The following is a 19,027-nucleotide window of genomic DNA, read 5'->3' as shown; positions in this document are numbered from 1 at the left end:
TCATAAGAGCCTGGGAACAGGCCACCTGCCCCCGCCAGCCGTAGGCAAAGGTGATCTGAGATCTGTGGGGAGATCTGAGTGGGAATTGTGGGAAGAAGACAGGGCGCTTCTCTGCCATGCCCACTTGATGTCATTATGGCCTGCTGGGGGGGTGCGGTCATCCAATCCACAGCCCTTTGTATTCTGCACCCCTGCCCTAGAAGGAGAAATAAATCTCCATTCCACATGGATTCTTCACAATTAGCCTACAAACACTGGTGACAGCCACACCTCTCACTTGTGGCAGCCCTCCTCCCAGTTCTCACCTTGGTCTCCTCTCACAGACCCTTCCCCATCTCTCACCTGGGAAGGTAAAGATTGCCAGTCCTCCTTCAAGCCCCACAAAGCCCGAAAGTTTTAACATTACTTAGTCTCTCTCCACTAAGCTGCCCTTCGAGACCTGGTCTTCAGGCAGCAAGTTTTATTAGTCACCAAGGTGGTGGGCTGAGGGAGATAGAAATGCTCAACTCCATGATGTTAGTGTTTTTTCACCAAGCACATGAGATGAGGGATAGCAAAACACTCACAAGGCTATAGTGGACCTCTTGGAGTGGAGCTGCTGCTTAGCATTGTTAAGGTAAGCAACATCCAGCAGTCTATACCCAGTAGAGGCATATGTGGTTAATATGGGTAGCCAATTCGTGCCTGCCTCTTCCTACAAGGATAATGGTTTACTGCCTGTCAAGCAGACAAGGGTGAGCAATTTGTGTTTTGTCCTACAACCCCCATCAGCCATAGCCAGCATAGTCAATAGTGAGAGAGGATGGAAATTGTAGGTCAAAATGTCTGGAGGACCACAGGTTGCCCACCCCTGAGGCAGAGTTTAGGCTTGAGCTTAGTGGTGCCAGGGGGACATCACAGCTAGCTAATCACACCAGTCTCCATGAGCATCTCTTGGGTCTGTATGCAAATGCACACACACCCCTGACTGAGTGTCTATAGCGCCACAGCTTTTTACACTTCAGCAAAAAGGTTGTCTATTCTTGCCCTGCCCCATCAACCATTCATTAATTGGGCATCATAGGTAAAGTTCATATATGTTTTAAATAATGGTTTTTCAGAATAACTATTCTTTCAAAATAAAGGCAAGAATCCCTTAGAAGAAATGGAGTAGCACTCATAGTCAACAAAAGGGTGGGAAAAGCAGTACTGGGGTACAATCTTAAAAACGATAGAATGATCTCAGTACGAATCCAAGGCAAACCATTCAACATCACAGTAATTCAAGTCTATGCCCCAGCCACTGATGCCAAAGTGTAGCAGCTAGGGATGGCGGAGAATTTCTCCCCGAAACTTCGGGGGGCCGAGCGCCAACGTGTTCGGCCCCCCGAACAAGTTTCGGGGAGAAATCCTCCGAACCCCCCCGCCCCCCCCCCGGGACGGGACTTACCTTCGCCGAATGTCCCTCCCGGCGGCGGGTCCAGCTGGCGGTTCGGCGGGTGTTCGAGCGGGGCGGGAGCGGCAGCCGGTCTTTCGACCGGCTGCCGCCGCCGCCATTGCAATGAAAGAAAAGAAAAAAAAAACGCCCCCTGATAGGCTACGTGACGATTCACGTAGCCTATCACGGCTAGATTTGCAAAGTCAGCCGTGATAGGCTACGTCAATCGTCACGTAGCCTATCACGGGTGACTTTAAAAAAAAAAAAAAGTGTGTACGGATAATGGCGGCCCCCATAGGGAGCCGCCATTCCTGTTCCTTATTTGGTCGCTGTAGTCTACGTAAAGATTTACGTAGACTACAGCGAAAATAAGGGCAACGCTATTTGCGTTGCCCTTATTTTCGCCGTAGTCTACGTAAACTTTCATAAACTACGTAAACTACGTAAACCGGCCACGAACTTTCGCGTTCGTGGCCGGGCGAGGCGGGAAGCCTCCTCCCCGGCCTGAATTTCGGCCGGGCGAGGCGGAAAGCCTCCCCCCTGGCCTGAATTTCGGCCGGGCGAGGCGGGAAGCCTCCCCCCCCCGGCCTGAACTTCGCGGGGGGAGCAGCGAAGCACCTCCCCCCCACCGCGAACGTCCTTCGAGGACAGGTAAGTGACTTTCGTCCACCCCTAGTAGCAGCCATATCGGGTGTCAGACTAAGTAGCCTCATGTTACTGCCAAGTTATTGTTTAGCAAAACAAAAATGTGGAAATCTCCTGACTTGTCAGCAAGGCTAAGGTTAAGTCAAATTGCATATCATGTTCCTGTTCTTTACTTATTGTATATCATGTTCTCTTCTGTTCTCTGCTTATCATGACTACCCTATAACCCATTTCTTGTATTATAAACAATGGTGCTAGGAGAAGAAATGTTGAGGACTGCAACCCCACACGGAAAGGAGAGGAGGAGCCGTTTCCTATGTGTCACAATATCTATAAAAACAATGTGCTGATGTAAATCGGGGCTTCTGGCTCTTTGGAAATGATTCCAGCCTTAAGCCCGCGCGTTAAATAAAGAAACTCTTTTTCCTTCACTCCGTGGTCTCTCTGACTCTGAGTTCTGCAACAGAAGAAGCTGAGGTTGATCGGTTCTATGAAGACCTACAACACCTTCTAGAACTAACGCCAAAAAAAGATGTCCTCTTCATCATAGGGGATTGGAATGCTCAAGTAGGAAGTCAAGAAATCACCGGGATAACAGGCAGGCATGGCCTTGGTGTACAAAATGAAGCAGGACAAAAGCTAATAGAGTTTTGCCAAGAGAACACACTGATTATAGCAAACACTCTTTTCCAACAGCACAAGAGACGACTCTACACATGGACATCACGAGATGGTCAATATCGAAATCAGATTGATTATGTCCTTTGCAGCCAAAGATGGAGAAGCTCTATACAGTCAGTAAAAACAAGACCTGGAGCTGACTGTGGCTCAGATCATGAGCTTCTTGTTGCAAAATTTCGGCTTAAATTGAAGAACGTAGGAAAAACCACTAAACCATTCAGGTATGACCTAAATCATATCCCTTATGAATATACAGTGGAGGTGAGGAATAGATTTAAGGGATTAGACCTGATAGACAGAGTGCCTGAGGAACTATGGACGGAGGCCCGTAACATTGTTCAGGAGGCAGCAACTCAATCCATCCCAAAGAATGGATGAATGAAGTGGTGAAAACTGATGATTGTGTGAGTGGCTACTGCGGTTTCTGTTGCATACCGTTGACCGTCCGGGTGCCCAGGCCAGTAGCAAAGTGCGTGGTGTGAAATTCCTTGTGTGTCGACCAGTGAGACCCCTTACTCACTGACCAATCCCCTTCCCTCTTTGTGTCCATCTTCATCTTAAGAGGGAGGCTATGGGAGGTGGGGGAAGCAAGATTTGCACCCCCTTCAGATGTATGTTAAAAAAAAAAGGGGAAAGATTTTTTTTTTTTTTAAAGATTCAGAATAGGGAGAGGAAACAGAAAAAGCTCAAGGTCGAGCTGAGAGGAAAAAAAAAGAACAAGATCTGAGGCTGTTAATTAGAGAAATGTTGCAGGACAGCCTGGCTTTTAACGAAGTGTGGGAGCGTGGGAGTGTGAGGCCGAAGAAGTAGCTGTTAGCCTAGCGCGCCGAGAGGGGGGGCAGGAAAATTGCCCACAACATTCTGAGTTGTGCAACATCATCACCTCGCCTGGTTGAGATGAAATCCCTAAGAAATAGAAACTGAAAATGAAGACCCAGAAGATGAAGGCGCAAAATGGAGAATAAAAGTGAAGAATCAGCCCCCAGGGCACAGGCTAGACCCCTCTTGGAGTAAAAAGTGTGCCATAAGACTGTCCCAAGGAAGAATGAAGCGGAAAGACCATGATGAAGAACTCTGTCGAGGTAGCCGTGTTTAGCTTTGAACTGTCCTAGAATTTCATAGAGCCTGTAGACCATCAGCTATATGATTTCTGAAGAGCGTAACCGTTAAGCTTTTGCCGTGGGATTCCCTGCAATGAAGAAATCTCACTAATTTGAGTGTCCAGTGTTAGACTGCCTGAGTGTGTGTGCTGAAGAGACCGAGAAACCAGACAGCATGTTCCTGGCCAAGCCAAAATCACGCTACTACCATGCTCCTAGAAGCTGCAATAAACTGTGTAAGCTGGGAGATGAATATACAGTGGAGGTGAGGAATAGATTTCAGGGATTAGACCTGATAGACAGAGTGCCTGAGGAACTATGGACGGAGGTCCGTAACATTGTTCAGGAGGCAGCAACGAAATCCGTCCCAAAGAAAAAGAAATGCAAGAAAGCCAAGTGGCTGTCTGATGAGGCTTTACAAGTAGCTCACGAAAGAAGGGAAGCGAAAAGCAAAGGAGAAAGGGGAAGATATACCCAACTGAATGCAGAGTTCCAGAGAATAGCAAGGAGAGACAAGAAGGCCTTCTTAAATGAACAATGCAAAGAAATCGAGGAAAACAACAGAATGGGAAAGACTAGAGATCTCTTCAAGAAAATTGGAGATCTCAAGGGAACGTTTTGTGCAAAGACGGGCATGATAAAGGACAAAGAAGGCAGGGACCTAACAGAAGCAGATGAGATTAAGAAGAGGTGGAAAGAATACACAGAAGAACTACGCAGGAAAGATCTTAATGTCCCTGATAGCCATGATAGTGCGGTCACTGAACTTGAGCCGGACATCCTAGAGAGTGAAGTCAAGTGGGCCTTAGGAAGCATTAGTAACAACAAAGCTAGCAGTGATAGGCTACATAAACATTTACGTAGCCTATCACGTTTTGTTTTGTTTTTTTACTGGAAATGGCGGCGGCAGCAGATGGTCGGAAGACCGGCCACCGCAGCCGCTGCCGCTGAACCGCCACCACCAGGGAGATTACCCCAAGGTAAGTCCCGTCCCAGGGGGGCGGGGGGGTGGCACACCATTTCGCCACCAATTTCGGGAGGCCGAATGCGCTGGCATTCGGTCTCCCCAAGATTTGTGGCGAAATTCTCTGACATACCTAACACTGACTAGGGATGGCGGAGAATTTATTCACGAATCTCGGGGAGGCCAAATGCCAACGCATTCGGCCCCCCAAAATTGGCGGTGAAATTCTCCGCCACCCCCCTGCCCCTGCCCCGGGATGGGACTTACCTCCCTCGAATGTCCCTCTCGGCGGCGGGTCCCGGCAGCGTTTCGGTGGCGGTTCGGCAGGGGCGGGGGCCGGTCTTCCGACCGGCTGCTGCTGCCGCTATTACAAAGTGAATGTTAAAAACACACACACACGCGATAGGCTACGTAACCATTTACATAGCCTATCACGGCTGACTTTGGAAATCTAGCTGTGATAGGCTACGTAAATCGTTACGTAGCCTATCGCGTGTGTGTGTTGTTTTTTTACATTCACTTTTGTATTTCGCGGCCGGGGAGATGGGGCGCTTCTCCCCGGCCTGAATTTTGGCCAGGCGAGGCGGGGCGCCTCCCCCCCCCGGCCTGAATTTCGGCCGGGCGAGGCGGGGCGCCTCCCCCCCCGGCCTGAACTTCAGGGAGAGAAACGAAGCGCCTCCCCCCCACCGCGAAGCAAGCTGCGGGACCAGGTAAGTGACTTTCGTACATCCGTAACACTGACCAAGCAGAGTAACTGATGGGAAGCTGACGTCTGGTTGTCAAGGTTAGGGTTACTCCAGCAACACTATATGTGAGCTTGAAGGCCTGCTGGAAACACCAATCTAATCCAAACAGCAGCAATACATGAATCCCCTTTAAACTCTGAAGTGGACTACTTCTGTGCATAAAATAGACTATTGTTGAACCCAATGGGTTCCTACGTGTATTCTCCCAGTATGTTAGCATTTTAGCTTCCTAATCTTTTAGTTGTCTGGTGTTTTAAATCTATATTTTAAATCTCTGCATTGCTGCTAGATTGTATTCTGGTTGTACTGTTATATTGTGGGTTTAAGCTTTCATATTTTATATTGTTTTATGCTGCACTTTGTGGTTTTAATTTTTGTGAACCACCCAGAGAGCTTTGGCTATTGAGCGGTATAGAAATGAAATAAACAAATAAATGTGTACAACTGGGGAAGTGGGCCTCAGGTACCATTACAAAAAAAAAAATGCTTTTGGGGGCCAGGAGGCGGGGAGGAGTTCTTGTATTGGCACGAACTTTACTAGGTAGGAGAATCAGTACGGAACGTCACCAAAAAAAAGATATTCAGTTCCAAGGTTATTTCGAATCAGCTTGTTACTTATGTTCAAACTACACTAGGATTGATTTGTATTGCACAGTGCCATCAATGTATGAAGCACTCCAGTTATATAAGCAAAAAAGATAGGTATGGTTCTAAGTACGATTCAGGATAGAGATTGTTACTAGTTTTCTGAACATGTTTAAATGTTCTAAAATATATAACTGAATCTGTGGCCACTTTTTCCATAAATACATCAGTTTTCTACTTCAAAATGCAGGTCCTGATATTTAAGTCCTGACATTCTTTAGCAATGACTATTGCTGGGTAACCTAAGATGATCTTTCATATTTTTGTAAAGGTGTAAGCAGATTTACCTTTTGCCTCAAGTTCCATTTTTTTTTTCTTTGCCCATATGTTGTGATAGTTTTCAGCCATCATCTCAGCCATAGCCTGAAAAAAAGAAAGGATATGGTGTGTGTGTTTTTCATAATGGCTAATGGTTTTGCATTTTTAAAATGTATTATCGTGCTTTTTTGCAAAGGTTGCCTTAGCAGAAACAAACATCAAATAAAGACAAGTTTCATTTTTTTCTCCAAAATAAATGGCTTCAAACATTAATTTTACAAATCTAAGCTTCAAGAAATGATCTCAAACATAATGTGAGCAGAGTTCTGATCATGGGATGCACCTGCAGGGGGAGGTGATCCAAGCCTCTGTGTGGAAAATTACAAAAGGGTGTAAGACACCAGACTAAACAAGATAATTTCTAAAACAAAAAGGCTTGTTGAAACAGCCATGGTTATGAACCAAATCCCTCTGTACATGTCACTGCCACTGCTTACTATGTCAGGCAGGGTTGCACAACAGTATAAGTAACGGAATAACAGTATTCTTTTTCTCATCCATAGCTGGCAATGAAGAAAGCCAAAGAGAAAGTTCAGGACTTGCTTGCATCCAGTAGCTCCAATCCAGTTACTTGCTTTGATGCTTAAAAAAAATCTATGTGAGCTTCTTGCAGAATTTTATAACTAAAATACTAGAAGCATGAACTTAAAATACATGTTTTACAGTAGATGTCAGACATCAGGGAGAATGATACCTACCAGAGAATAAACAGGGAATTTTAATTAGACAAACAATGAAAAAACAAAAAAAAAAGCTTTCTTAAATGTTTTTAATACATCACATTAACTGTGATATAACTTACATGCAGCTCTCTGGAGAGGGTAACATTACTCATGTCAATTGCACGGGGATTATAGCCATGGACAGTATCTACAGAAACCTGAATAAATATTAGCAGATGTGTAAAAGAAAAATGAATGATCAAACACGTTAGATACAAAAACTTTAATGACAGCTTACAAAGGAGATGTTTATTAACACATCCATCAGGGAAGAGGGAACAATTGACAATTTATCAAGTCTACATGTTTCTCTATTAAACTGCAAAATGCTGCAGATTAATTAGAGCTAGGCAAAGTTAAAATACTAAAAAGAAGGCAGTTAGTGCAAAACTGTCACTTTTTGCACACATGGAATCCAATCATGGCAGTTTTCCATTTAGATAAATGAATAATTGACACATGTAAAATCAAAGATATATAGGTTAGAACTAAAAGATAAAATATGCTGGTCCTTAATGCAATACTCTTTCAGACATTGCAGGTAGACAGTAAGAGTTTTAGCTCATCCAGCCTCAGTAATTTCACTGGTATACCTAACGACTGAAGCCAAAGTGCTTATGGAAGTGAAAACATGTTTCATCTATAATTTAGATTCTGTGCTCCTTGAAGAAAAGGCTAATCTACTAGAAAAGGCAAAAAATATTTTAAAAACAAATGCTGGTATTTCTCTTTCCCCAGGCTCCTCCCTTTCAACACAGTGCAGACTGATTAATTAATTGGATTGTGCTATTTTCTATAAAATATTGCAGTCCTAATAATAATAATATATCAGGAGTAGTTGCATTTCCTCTTTAACAATAACAAGTTTAAAGTACACATACAAAATATGTCATTATAATGTAAAATTCATGCTATACTACTTGAAATATTCAGAACTGCATACCGAGACAGCTTTGTTCCCCTTGCCCCTCTGTTTTGTTTTAATGTGATAATACAACTAAAGAAGCACTGCAGACAAATCCCTCTGGTGAGGGCATGCCAAATCATCTGCCTCCAACCCAGCCCTTTATCTTTAATAAATAACCAGAGGATACTTGAGATGAGGTTACTAAGCAGAAGCACAGGAAACACTAGCGGCTTGACATAGGATGTACCTGACTTGTCTGTGATATTCGACGTGGCCTATTATAAAGAGCCATAGTATCTCCTTCCCTTGTTCTTTCAACCCGCCATCCCCAAGCAAGCATGGTTTTCAGAGACTCTTTGATTGGCCATCTGTAAATTTCTTTTTCCTAGGAAAAGGACAGATACGATCATCCTGTTAGTCACCAAGTAACTGAGCTGGAGAGAGGCAATTCAGTTACTTTATTTTAGTTATTGCACATATATTCCATTCTTCAAAATGCCTTACAGGGATCTCTAGGTAGCTTCATCAGGTTAGCTCCAGACCTTTCACTGGACCTGGTATAGCATTCAAGCTTAGGAATAACTAACAGATCACCCAGCATGTGCATATTGAGAGGAAAATCTATAAATGAAGAGATCTAGCTTGATCCTATGAACACCTATTTTAAAGCAAGTTCTACTGCCGTCACTGAGTAGTACCCAATATCAGCCCTACTTAGAGTAAAGCCATTGAAATGAATAGGACTTAAGTTAGACTAACACTGGATACCACCCAATGTCACTAACTTTTTAAAAATGCAATTAGAACTAGGGTGCCAGGTGGGATAATTGAATTGTTAATCTCACTGTATGAAATAGTGATTATCACGTTATCATACTACTAGTCATCTCTTATCATTATACTCATCTCAACAGGTAATAATTAGACAATGCATGACAAGGGAAGTGATAAATTGATTTTGTAAACACTGATCAAGAAGAAGAGAAAAGCAAACTAGTAAAAGCCACTTTTTTGTTTAAAGATTCATGTAATGTAAACATTTGAGGAATACACTAGTATTCCAGTATTATAAGGAAATAGTGTGGCTTTGAAGCAGTGTGCAGAATGGTGGTATCTAATTACTCTTCATTTCAGTAGCATCCTCAAATAATGCCATTCAGTTTAGGGGAAAAGGAAGCTCTTAATTAATGAGTTTCTGTCCTTCTCATAGGGAGGAGGAGATTCTAAGTTAACTGTCAAAAGCAGGGTAGGAAGAACCAAAATAGCTAGTCCTGTAAGCAGGAACTCCAAAAAAAACCCTATTGCTGTGGAGAAGATAGCAGCAGAACTAGGTGGGGTCTCTTCCACTGGAAATTGGATTAAGGCTTTGATTGTCATGGCCATGCCTTTGGAGTAACTGGGAGGAGTAATCTGTCTCAAGATAACCTCCGGGAGAACTTCTTTTTCCCTTCTTGTAGGGAGGAGAACATTCTAAATTGTGAAGTTAAAAAAACAGTACATCCCTGGGAAGGAAGGAAGGAATCCCCTGTGCTTAAACTGTTGAGACAACCAAACTCCAAGGCTTGAAGACAGTTTGAAGTACTCTATGGTTAAAGCATAGGTATAGTGGCTATGTAGTTGTCCCACAGATCCTTCAAGGGGGTTCTCTCCTAGGAAGCTGCAGAAGCCACCACACATTTGAGCCATCACATAATGCTTCCTGAGACCTGCAAGCTGGATAAGGAGTATACAAGAGCAATGCATTCTCTCAATAAGAGGGAAGGAGACCTTTTTCCCAGTGATGGAAGCCGAAAGGTGACAAAAAATGTGCAATGCTGTTGAAGGGGCCTAGTACAGTTCACAAAAAAATGTGGCAGAGCAGCACAAATTTAGTATGTGCCACTCCCATTCTCTGGAAATGAACAGGAGCAAATGTGTTCTTTCTGTTCAACAAAGATAAGGACTTGTGTACAGCTTGGGAAATTTGAATGTGTGGGTTAAGCCTCGAGAATTTCTAATCCTGGAAGGACAGAAGGAACCTTTGTGGGCTGGAGTGCGGGCAAGCCTAAGGAAAGGACTCCATGCTGGACATCTTCATCCCCAGGAGGCTGGCCAAAGACTGAAAGTGGACTGATCTGCTCATCTTCATCTTTAGTGCTAAGGTTGAGATCCTTTCCTCTGAATGAATAAAGGACTGGGCTGGAGTTGTTTCTACTGTTTCCTGTGTTCTCTTTCTCTAACACACACACAGACACATACTTTCTGTCTTTCACTTCCTTTGCTGGCACTTCTAAAGAGCTCTCACAAATCCTGCCTCAGGCTGGAAACAGAATGGGAATGTATGGGAAGTTCACACCTTCCAAGAAGAGGTTATTAGTCCTGCTTTCCCAACTTAGAATGTATTCTTACATATGATAGGAGAAATAGCATTATGTTTTTCTAAGCACCAAGGAATTTGTCTATTCATTGAGAAACCACTTAAATTAGTTCCTTCTTTTAATAATCAAAAGAAAAAGAATTACTAGAAACAAAACATTTCACATGATCTTACCTTTTCTGATAACAGTTTATATTGTTTCATTAATGGCTGCACTTTGGAAGATTCTGAGTATGTTTCACCATATATCCACCCATTTGCAAACTGACAAAGTTAAAAAAAAAAGGAGGGGGAGGGGGATAAGTTGATCAGGAATCTTGATGCCATTTATGGTTTGGATGCTCTTTTTGCATGCTATCAGTCCTACACCCACCCCTCTCCAAAAGAATTAGATGTAGCACCATATTTGTGCCCTGATCATTCTGATTTTAAAATGTCCTATAGCAGTAATAATAAAATCTTGTATTCTAAATAGTCATGCAAAGCTCATGTAAATTCTAAATACTGCAGTTAAGAACTTTGAATCTTATATACTAATAACAGCACCACTGATGCACAAGAGGGAGGTATCAGCAGGCTTGGGGAAACCCCAAAATTTGCAGAAGTACAAAAAATATTTAGGAAAAAAACTATGTGCGGAGGAAGGCATCCTCAAAAAAGTCCAGTGAGAACTAAGCATGCTCAGTGGACACAGAATACTGACTGCATGTTGAGTAGAAAGGAACAGAAAATGGGAGGGGGAAGGAATGGAGTATCTGGAAACTGAACAAAAGCGCTGCACACTGCAACATTTTGTTGCAAATCCCACTTGTAGTAAATATTGACATAAAGTACCTTTCAATGGATAAGCTTTGATTCAGGGAACTAAGACCCTGCATGCTTACTTTGTGCTCACATAGCCTTTTTGCCACCTAGGAAGGGCTCTCAGGATATAAACAATTAACAAAATTGAACATATATTAAGCAGTGCACTCATGGGGCAGAAGCACTGCAAATATAGCCTGCTTGATGGTTGTAGGTGTCCCCCCATCCCATGCAACTTCAAATTGCACTGTTGGTAGAGTAGATCTGCTAGTGGAAATTAGTGGATCAGGCAATTATGTGTTTTCATTTTTCCAGATCTATCTGAAAAATGACATTGTAGAAGACAAGCATGCAAATGCAACCATCCAAATATGTGATGATAATAGAGATACAAAAATCCTTATTAAAATAAACATGTTAACTAATTATATTAGTATAAATGATAAAAAGAACTACTCATTTATATAAATGTATTTAAAGAAAAATGTTTGATTCAAGAAATGAAATGATTCTAATAATGCAGCATAACCAAGATTCCATGATGAGTACTGAAATGAAAAATATGTTCAGAGTATAACCCAGGTAGATTCATAATACTTTAAATATGCCTTGAAAAAAAATATGTTATCAATATAGAGATATAGAGATAGAGATACACATACTTTACCTTTTCCATGCACCATTTATCATGGGAATGTTCAGCATATTTGTTAATAAAGTAGTCTAGCTTTTCAGGAATTGTAATGCTGCATGAGAACAAATCAGACAAATATCAGTACTTCGTAATAATAAACTACATTCTTTTTAATGTTAACTTTTAAAAAATCACTTCATCATACCATTGTATTTGCATTTCTCTGTCAAATTCTAATATTGTTCTCAGAGTATCAGAATATAATATTGGTATTTTATCATCTTAGAACAATTTGGGGGTGGGGTGTAGAAGAGATAGGATACTGAACATGAGAAATACTTAAGACCACAGTTGCACTTAATTTGATAGGAAAATCAGTAATACTTTATAGCCACTGAAAACAAAAGCCAAATAAAATTTCTAACCTATGAATCATCCCAAATAAGGCATTTGAATATATGTGTATTCAAGAATAGACTTTCACAAACAAATAGTTCAAGAATAATGAGTTGTTGGTAATTCTGTTTATCATTTAGAATAGGTGCTTTGTTTCAAGAAGCAAGGCTAGATATTTTAAAAGTGCTAACGCAAGGAAGATTGCATTCATTTTGCATTATTTTAAATTTTTGCCCCAAACAATGCGTATAATCAAAATATTCTGTGGTAGAATAAATCCTTACTTTGAAGTATCAACAGGTTGTGGATTGAAGTTCCCATCTGAATCCATGGAAGCTTGTTTTTCCATCACACCAACATAATTTGATTCCATGTAATCAGGAGGTAAAGCCCCTGCAACAGCACTCAGGCAGGGCAAAGCTAGTTTGAATAGTTCCTGTTCGTATTTCTGTAGATACAAAGTACAGTACAAAAGACTTAGCAATGAACTGAGACAGCCTCCATTTTTGCTAGAAAATTATTAACCCTTCATTAGCTGAGCTGTCATTTCTTGCATTTTTATATACCATGGTTAGTTCATCAGTGGGGTGAGCTGTTCTTTCATTATCATAAGATGAGCTCACTATAGACGACCATGCCTTTCACGTCCAGGTTCCTTAGGACCAAATCAGATGTGACATTAAATGCATCTTTATATTTAACATGGTTTTAACAAACAAAAATAGCGTCAGTGGAGGTTACTGAGGGAAAATGTAACTCTTTCCTCCCCTGCTGTAGTCCTGAAGAAATCCCCTCTTCTGCAGCTGACATTTGTGTGTGTGTGTGGGGGGGGGGGGAATCCCATATTGGCAGCAATGGGAGTTTTCTTTCAAATGCAAACAACACTTTCAAAGGATGGATTTTTCTCGAGTCCACAGCAGAGGAGGAAAGGGTTAAATTCACCTTCCACACCTACTGAGATCTGAATAGTCAAATCCACTCCACCCACTCCAGCTAATATTATTTGCAGTTTTAAAACCTGCACCTTAAATCCAAAGACACCTTTAATGTCATTTCTAGCTTGGCCTTTAGTATCTTGTAGAACACATTAGTGTACTTAAAAAAAAAAATAGTGCAACATCTATTTTTGAAAGCAACTTTTTTATTGCTTATGTTTATTTTAGCGTTGTAATTTATTTATTTATTTTAAATTCTGTAGAGTATAAACTGAAACTGAAGGATGAAAAATAATATATATTTATGGTAACCCATGTTAACAGCCACATAATGGTCTCCTCCAAACATGCAGCTGATAAGGTGCTCTCACAAATTGGCAGAACATCAGGCACAGCATCCAACACAGCATGAGGAGCAATTGCCAGAAAATGGGGGGAAAGAAAACCAGGTGTGGATATACAAGTGCTTGCTCATACATAAAGACGAGCTATCAGTTATGACCTATGTAATAATTTTTTTAAAACCCACTTATCATTACAAACACACAAACAAACAAATAACCACATATGGAACAGCTTTTTCTACTCACTTCTAATCAAATCTCTGTTCCAAAACTTAAGCATGAAATTCAATGGAATGTAAATTTTAAAAAGTAAGACATAGTTCTTGTTGCGCAGTGCATCTATAAGAGGCAAGCCCAGAAGGCCTCTCATGGATCACTGCCTTGTTGTGGTGAAGGGGCTTGCATAACTCAGTGAAGCCATAAGCTATGCCGTGCAGGGCCACCCAAGACAGACAGGTCATGGCGGAGAGTTCTGACAAAATGTGGAGAAGGAAATGGCAACCCACTCCAGTATTCTTGCCAAGAAAACCCCATGGAACGTATCACAAGGCTAAAAGAGATGACGCCGGAAGATGAGCCCCTCAGGTCGGAAGGTGTCCAATATACTACTGGGGAAGAGCAGAGGGAATTTCCAAGTAGCGCCAGAAAGAGTGAAGCGGCTGGGCCAAAGCCGAAAGGACACTCAGCTGTGGATGTGTCTGGTGGTGAAAAGGAAGTCCAATGCTGTAAAGAACAATAGTGTTTAGGAACCTGGAATGTTAGATCAATGAATCAAGGTAAGCTGGAGGTGGTCAAACATGAGATGGCAAGATTGAACATCAACATCTTGGGAATCAGCGAACTAAAATGGACAGGCATGGGCGAATTTAATTCAGGTGACCATTATATCTACGACTGTGGGCAAGAATCCCTTAAAAGAAATGGAGTAGCACTCATAGTCAACAAAAGGGTGGGAAAAGCAGTACTGGGGTACAATCTCAAAAACGATAGAATGATCTCAGTACGAATCCAAGGCAAACCATTCAACATCACAGTAATTCAAGTCTATGCCCCAACTACTGATGCCAAAAAAGCTGAGGTTGATCGGTTCTATGAAGACCTACAACACCTTCTAGAACTAACACCAAAAAAAAGATGTCCTCTTCATCATAGGGGATTGGAATGCTAACGTAGGAAGTCAAGAAATCACCGGGATAACAGGCAAGCATGGCCTTGGTGTACAAAATGAAGCAGGACAAAGGCTAATAGAGTTTTGCCAAGAGAACACGCTGATTATAGCAAACACTCTTTTCCAACAGCACAACAGGCGACTCTACACATGGACATCACCAGATGGTCAATATCGAAATCAGATTGATTATGTCCTTTGCAGCCAAAGATGGAGAAGCTCTATACAGTCAGTCAAAACAAGACCTGGAGCTGACTGTGGCTCAGATCATGAGTTTCTTATTGCAAAATTTCAGTTTAAATTGAAGAACGTAGGGAAAACCACTAAACCATTCAGGTATGACCTAAATCATATCCCTTACGAATATACAGTGGAGGTGAGGAATAGATTTCAGGGATTAGACCTGATAGACAGAGTGCCTGAGGAACTATGGACAGAGGTCCGTAACATTGTTCAGGAGGCAGCAACTCAATCCATCCCAAAGAAAAAGAAATGCAAGAAAGCCAAGTGGCTGTCTGAGGAGGCTTTACAAGTAGCTGAGGAAAGAAGGGAAGCGAAAAGCAAGGGAGAAAGGGGAAGATCTATCCAACTGAATGCAGAGTTCCAGAGAATAGCAAGGAGAGACAAGAAGGCCTTCTTAAATGAACAATGCAAAGAAATTGAGGAAAAGAATAGAATGGAAAAGACTAGAGATCTTTTCAAGAAAATCGGAGATGTCAAGGGAACGTTTTGTGCAAAGATGGGCATGATAAAGGACAAAAAAGGCAGGGACCTAACAGAAGCAGAAGAGATTAAGCAGAGGTGGAAAGAATGCACAGAAGAACTATACAGGAAAGATCTGAATGTCCCTGATAGCCATGATAGTGCGGTCACTGAACTTGAGCTGGACATCCTAGAGAGTGAAATCAAGTGGGCCTTAGGAAGCATTAGTAACAACAAAACTAGCAGAGATGACAGTATTCCAGCTGAGCTATTTAAGATCCTAAAACACGATGCTGTTAAAGTGCTGCACTCAATATGCCAACAAATTTGGAACACTCAACAGTGGCCACAAGACTGGAAAAGGTCAGTTTACATTCCAGTTCCAAAGAAGGGCAATGCCAAAGAGTGTTCAAACTACTGCACAATTGCGCTCATTTCACATGCCAGCAAGGTGATGCTCAAAATCCTACAAGCTAGGCTTCAGCATCATGTGAACCGAGAACTACTGGAAGTACAAGCGGGGTTTCGAAGAGGCAGAGGAACTAGAGATCAAATCGCCAACATTCGCTGGATCGTGGAGAAAGCAAGAGAATTCCAGAAAAAATGTCTATTTCTGCTTCACTGACTACGCTAAAGCCTTTGATTGTGTGGATCACAACAAACTGTGGCAAATTCTTAAAGAGATGGGAGTACCAGACCACCTTACCTGTCTCCTGAGAAACCTGTATGCGGGTCAAGAAGCGACAGTAAGAACCGGACACGGAACAACCGATTGGTTCAAAATTGGGAAAGGAGTACGATAAGGCTGTATATTGTCGCCCTGCTTATTTAACTTATATGCAGAGTACATCATGAGAAATGCCGGTTTGGATGAATCACAGGTCGGAATTAAGATTGCCGGGAGAATTATCAACAACCTCAGATACGAAGACGATACCACCCTAAAGGCAGAAAGAGAAGAGGATCTAAAGAGCCTCTTGTTGAGGGTGAAAGTGGAGAGTGCAAAAGCTGGTTTGAAACTCAACATTAAAAAACTAAGATCATGGCATCTGGCCCCATCACTTCCTGGCATGTAGAAGGGGAAGAAATGGAAGCAGTGACAGATTTTATTTTCTTGGGCTCCAAGATCACTGCAGATGGTGATTGTAGCCATGAAATTAAAAGACGCTTGCTCCTTGGGAGGAAAGCTATGGCAAACCTAGACAGCATAGTAAGAAGCAGAGACATCACTTGCCAACAAAGGTCTGTATAATCCAAGCTATGGTTTTCCCAGTAGTAATGCAATTCCCGGTAGAGAGCCAGTGTAGTGTAGTGGTGAGAGTGACGGACTGGGAGCCGGGAGATCCGGGTTCTAGTCCCCACTTGGCCATGGAAGCTCACTGGGTGACTTTGGGCCAGTCACAGACTCTCAGCCCAACCTACCTCACAGGGTTGTTGTTGTGAGGATACAACGGTGAGGAGGAGGATAATGTAAGCCGCCTTGAGTTCTTTGCGAGAGGGAGAAAGGCGGGGTATAAATGCAATAAATAAATAAATAAATAAATAAATAATGCATGGCTGTGAGAGCTGGACTATAAGGAAGGCTCAGCGCCGAAGAATTGATGCTTTCAAACTGTGGTGCTGGAGAAGACTCTTACGAGTCCCCTGGACTGCAAGGAGGTCAAATGTCAATCCTAAAGGAAATCAACCCTGAGTGCTCATTGGAAGGACAGATACTGAAGCTGAAGCTGAAATATTTTGGCCACCTAATGTGAAGAGAAAACTCACTGGAAAAGACCCTGCCTGATGTTGGGAAAGATTGAAGGCAAAAGGAGAAGGGGACGGCAGAGGATGAGATGGCTAGATAGCATCACCGATGCAATGAATATGAACTTGAGCACACTCCAGGAGAGTGGAGGACAGGAAGGCCTGGCGTGCTATGGCCCATGGGGTCACGAAGAGTCGGACACGACTGAATAACTGTACAACAGCAACAACCAGAAGGCCTCATTTGGCCTTCAGAATCTCCTGAGAGACCAGGACAATCCTGGGCCTGTATGACTGTACCAGTTACAAAGTTGTTCTGTGTAAATCATAATAAATCATAATAAGTAACTGTTGAGTTTGAAGACATCTAGTGTGTGTTGCTGTTTTCCATATACAAAAGCTAGTTCGCCCTCTTGTGGTGCATCAGTGCAACAAAGACTAGCAACTACCCACGCCAGAACATCTACCGTATAAAACCATTGTAGACTCCCTGGCAATGTGTGCCATACAGTAAATAAATAAATAAATTACATATACAAAAGTTCTGTAGCCCTCACCTTCTCTTACTAAATAAAACGTTTCATTCAATACAAAACCATCCAGAAGTGACGGGGGCGGGGGGGGGGGGGAGAGAAATATCCAATATACAAGAAAATGTAACTGCTATGCCAACGTGCACAGTCTATAACAAAATATTGGTAGAACTAAAAAAAGTATTAAGTGCCTCATGAAATACATTTCTTTAGGTGTTTTACAGAAACATAATAAGACAAATACAACTGCAATAAAATCAACAACATAAAACTAATAAATGTGGCAACACAGCATATAAAATACAGTATCAGTTATAAGGTAAAACCAGGTTGTAGAGACTCTCCGAGCACGAGGAGCCCCAGTGACGAAGCATCTCAGCTCCAGCGACAAAGCATCAGCACACAAGCCAGTTAAGTTAAGTATCTATGCATGTTTAGCATCAGGGCGAAGAGGTCAATTCTTCCTCTCCGTCTCCCATTAAGTAACTATAAATAAATAACTATAAATAAAAATATGTAACTATAAATAAATTTCCCACCTTCTCCTAATAAACTACAGTTTTCCAGGTAAACGATCTCAATAATAACAATTTTAAAAGTTATCAAGGTAGAAAGCCAGCGGGGGTGTGGGGACCATCCAGTATATTGCACTGACGGCCACATGTGTGAGTACCTGCCAGCTGGACATAAGTCGTGGGTGTGTGCTCGGTGTAATGAGCTCCTGGCTCTCAGGGAACAAGGACATTTCCTTGAAACCAAGGCTTCTGACCCAGAGAAGCTGAGAGATTGGTGGATGAGACCTTTAGGGACCTAACAGCAATACCCCAATTCCTGGGTGACAGCTCCTCTGCTGACATGGAGAATTGGGATCTCAGGGAAGGAGGGCGTTATTCTGAGGAATAGGGAAGTGATCCCTTTGAAGGGACCCATTCCTCGGAGGATGAACAAATACCCTCTCGTGACGAGGATGAGCCTCCAGGGTGCTTGTGATAGTGGGAGACTTGATCATTAGACACAGACAGCTGTGTTTGTGATGGGCATGCAGACTGCATGGTAAATTGCCTGCTGGTGCAAAGGTTGTAGATATCACATGCCGTCTAAATAGCTTTGTAGATAGTACTGGGGTGGAGTCAGTGGTCATGGCCCATGTTGGTACCAATGACATGGGGAAATGTCATCGTGAAGTCCTGGAAGCCAAATTTAGGTTGCTAGGTTGAAATCCAGGTCCACCAAGGTGGCTTTCTCTAAAATGCTACCTGTTCTA

At 42.3% G+C, this 19,027-nt stretch overlaps 1 protein-coding gene across 1 annotated transcript in view; it reads right to left on the bottom strand.

Moving 5' to 3' along the window:
- RYR2 (ryanodine receptor 2) overlaps positions 1 to 19,027 on the bottom strand; it is a 545,602-nt gene that overhangs the window by 177,859 nt on the left and 348,716 nt on the right. Inside the window, exons 53-58 of the mRNA XM_084828209.1 lie at positions 12,620 to 12,783; positions 11,973 to 12,051; positions 10,676 to 10,765; positions 8,393 to 8,530; positions 7,319 to 7,396; positions 6,486 to 6,561 (exon numbers count right to left, since the gene is read on the bottom strand). Coding sequence (XP_084684335.1) covers positions 6,486 to 6,561; positions 7,319 to 7,396; positions 8,393 to 8,530; positions 10,676 to 10,765; positions 11,973 to 12,051; positions 12,620 to 12,783 — 625 coding nt within the window. The remainder of the gene's footprint in view (positions 1 to 6,485; positions 6,562 to 7,318; positions 7,397 to 8,392; positions 8,531 to 10,675; positions 10,766 to 11,972; positions 12,052 to 12,619; positions 12,784 to 19,027) is intronic.

Source organism: Heloderma suspectum, chromosome 1 (genome assembly GCF_057233095.1).
Source record: "Heloderma suspectum isolate Gila_16-S chromosome 1, 16-S_ref, whole genome shotgun sequence".
In the NCBI taxonomy this organism is placed as follows: domain Eukaryota; kingdom Metazoa; phylum Chordata; class Lepidosauria; order Squamata; family Helodermatidae; genus Heloderma; species Heloderma suspectum.
This window is presented reverse-complemented; position numbering and strand designations above follow the sequence as displayed.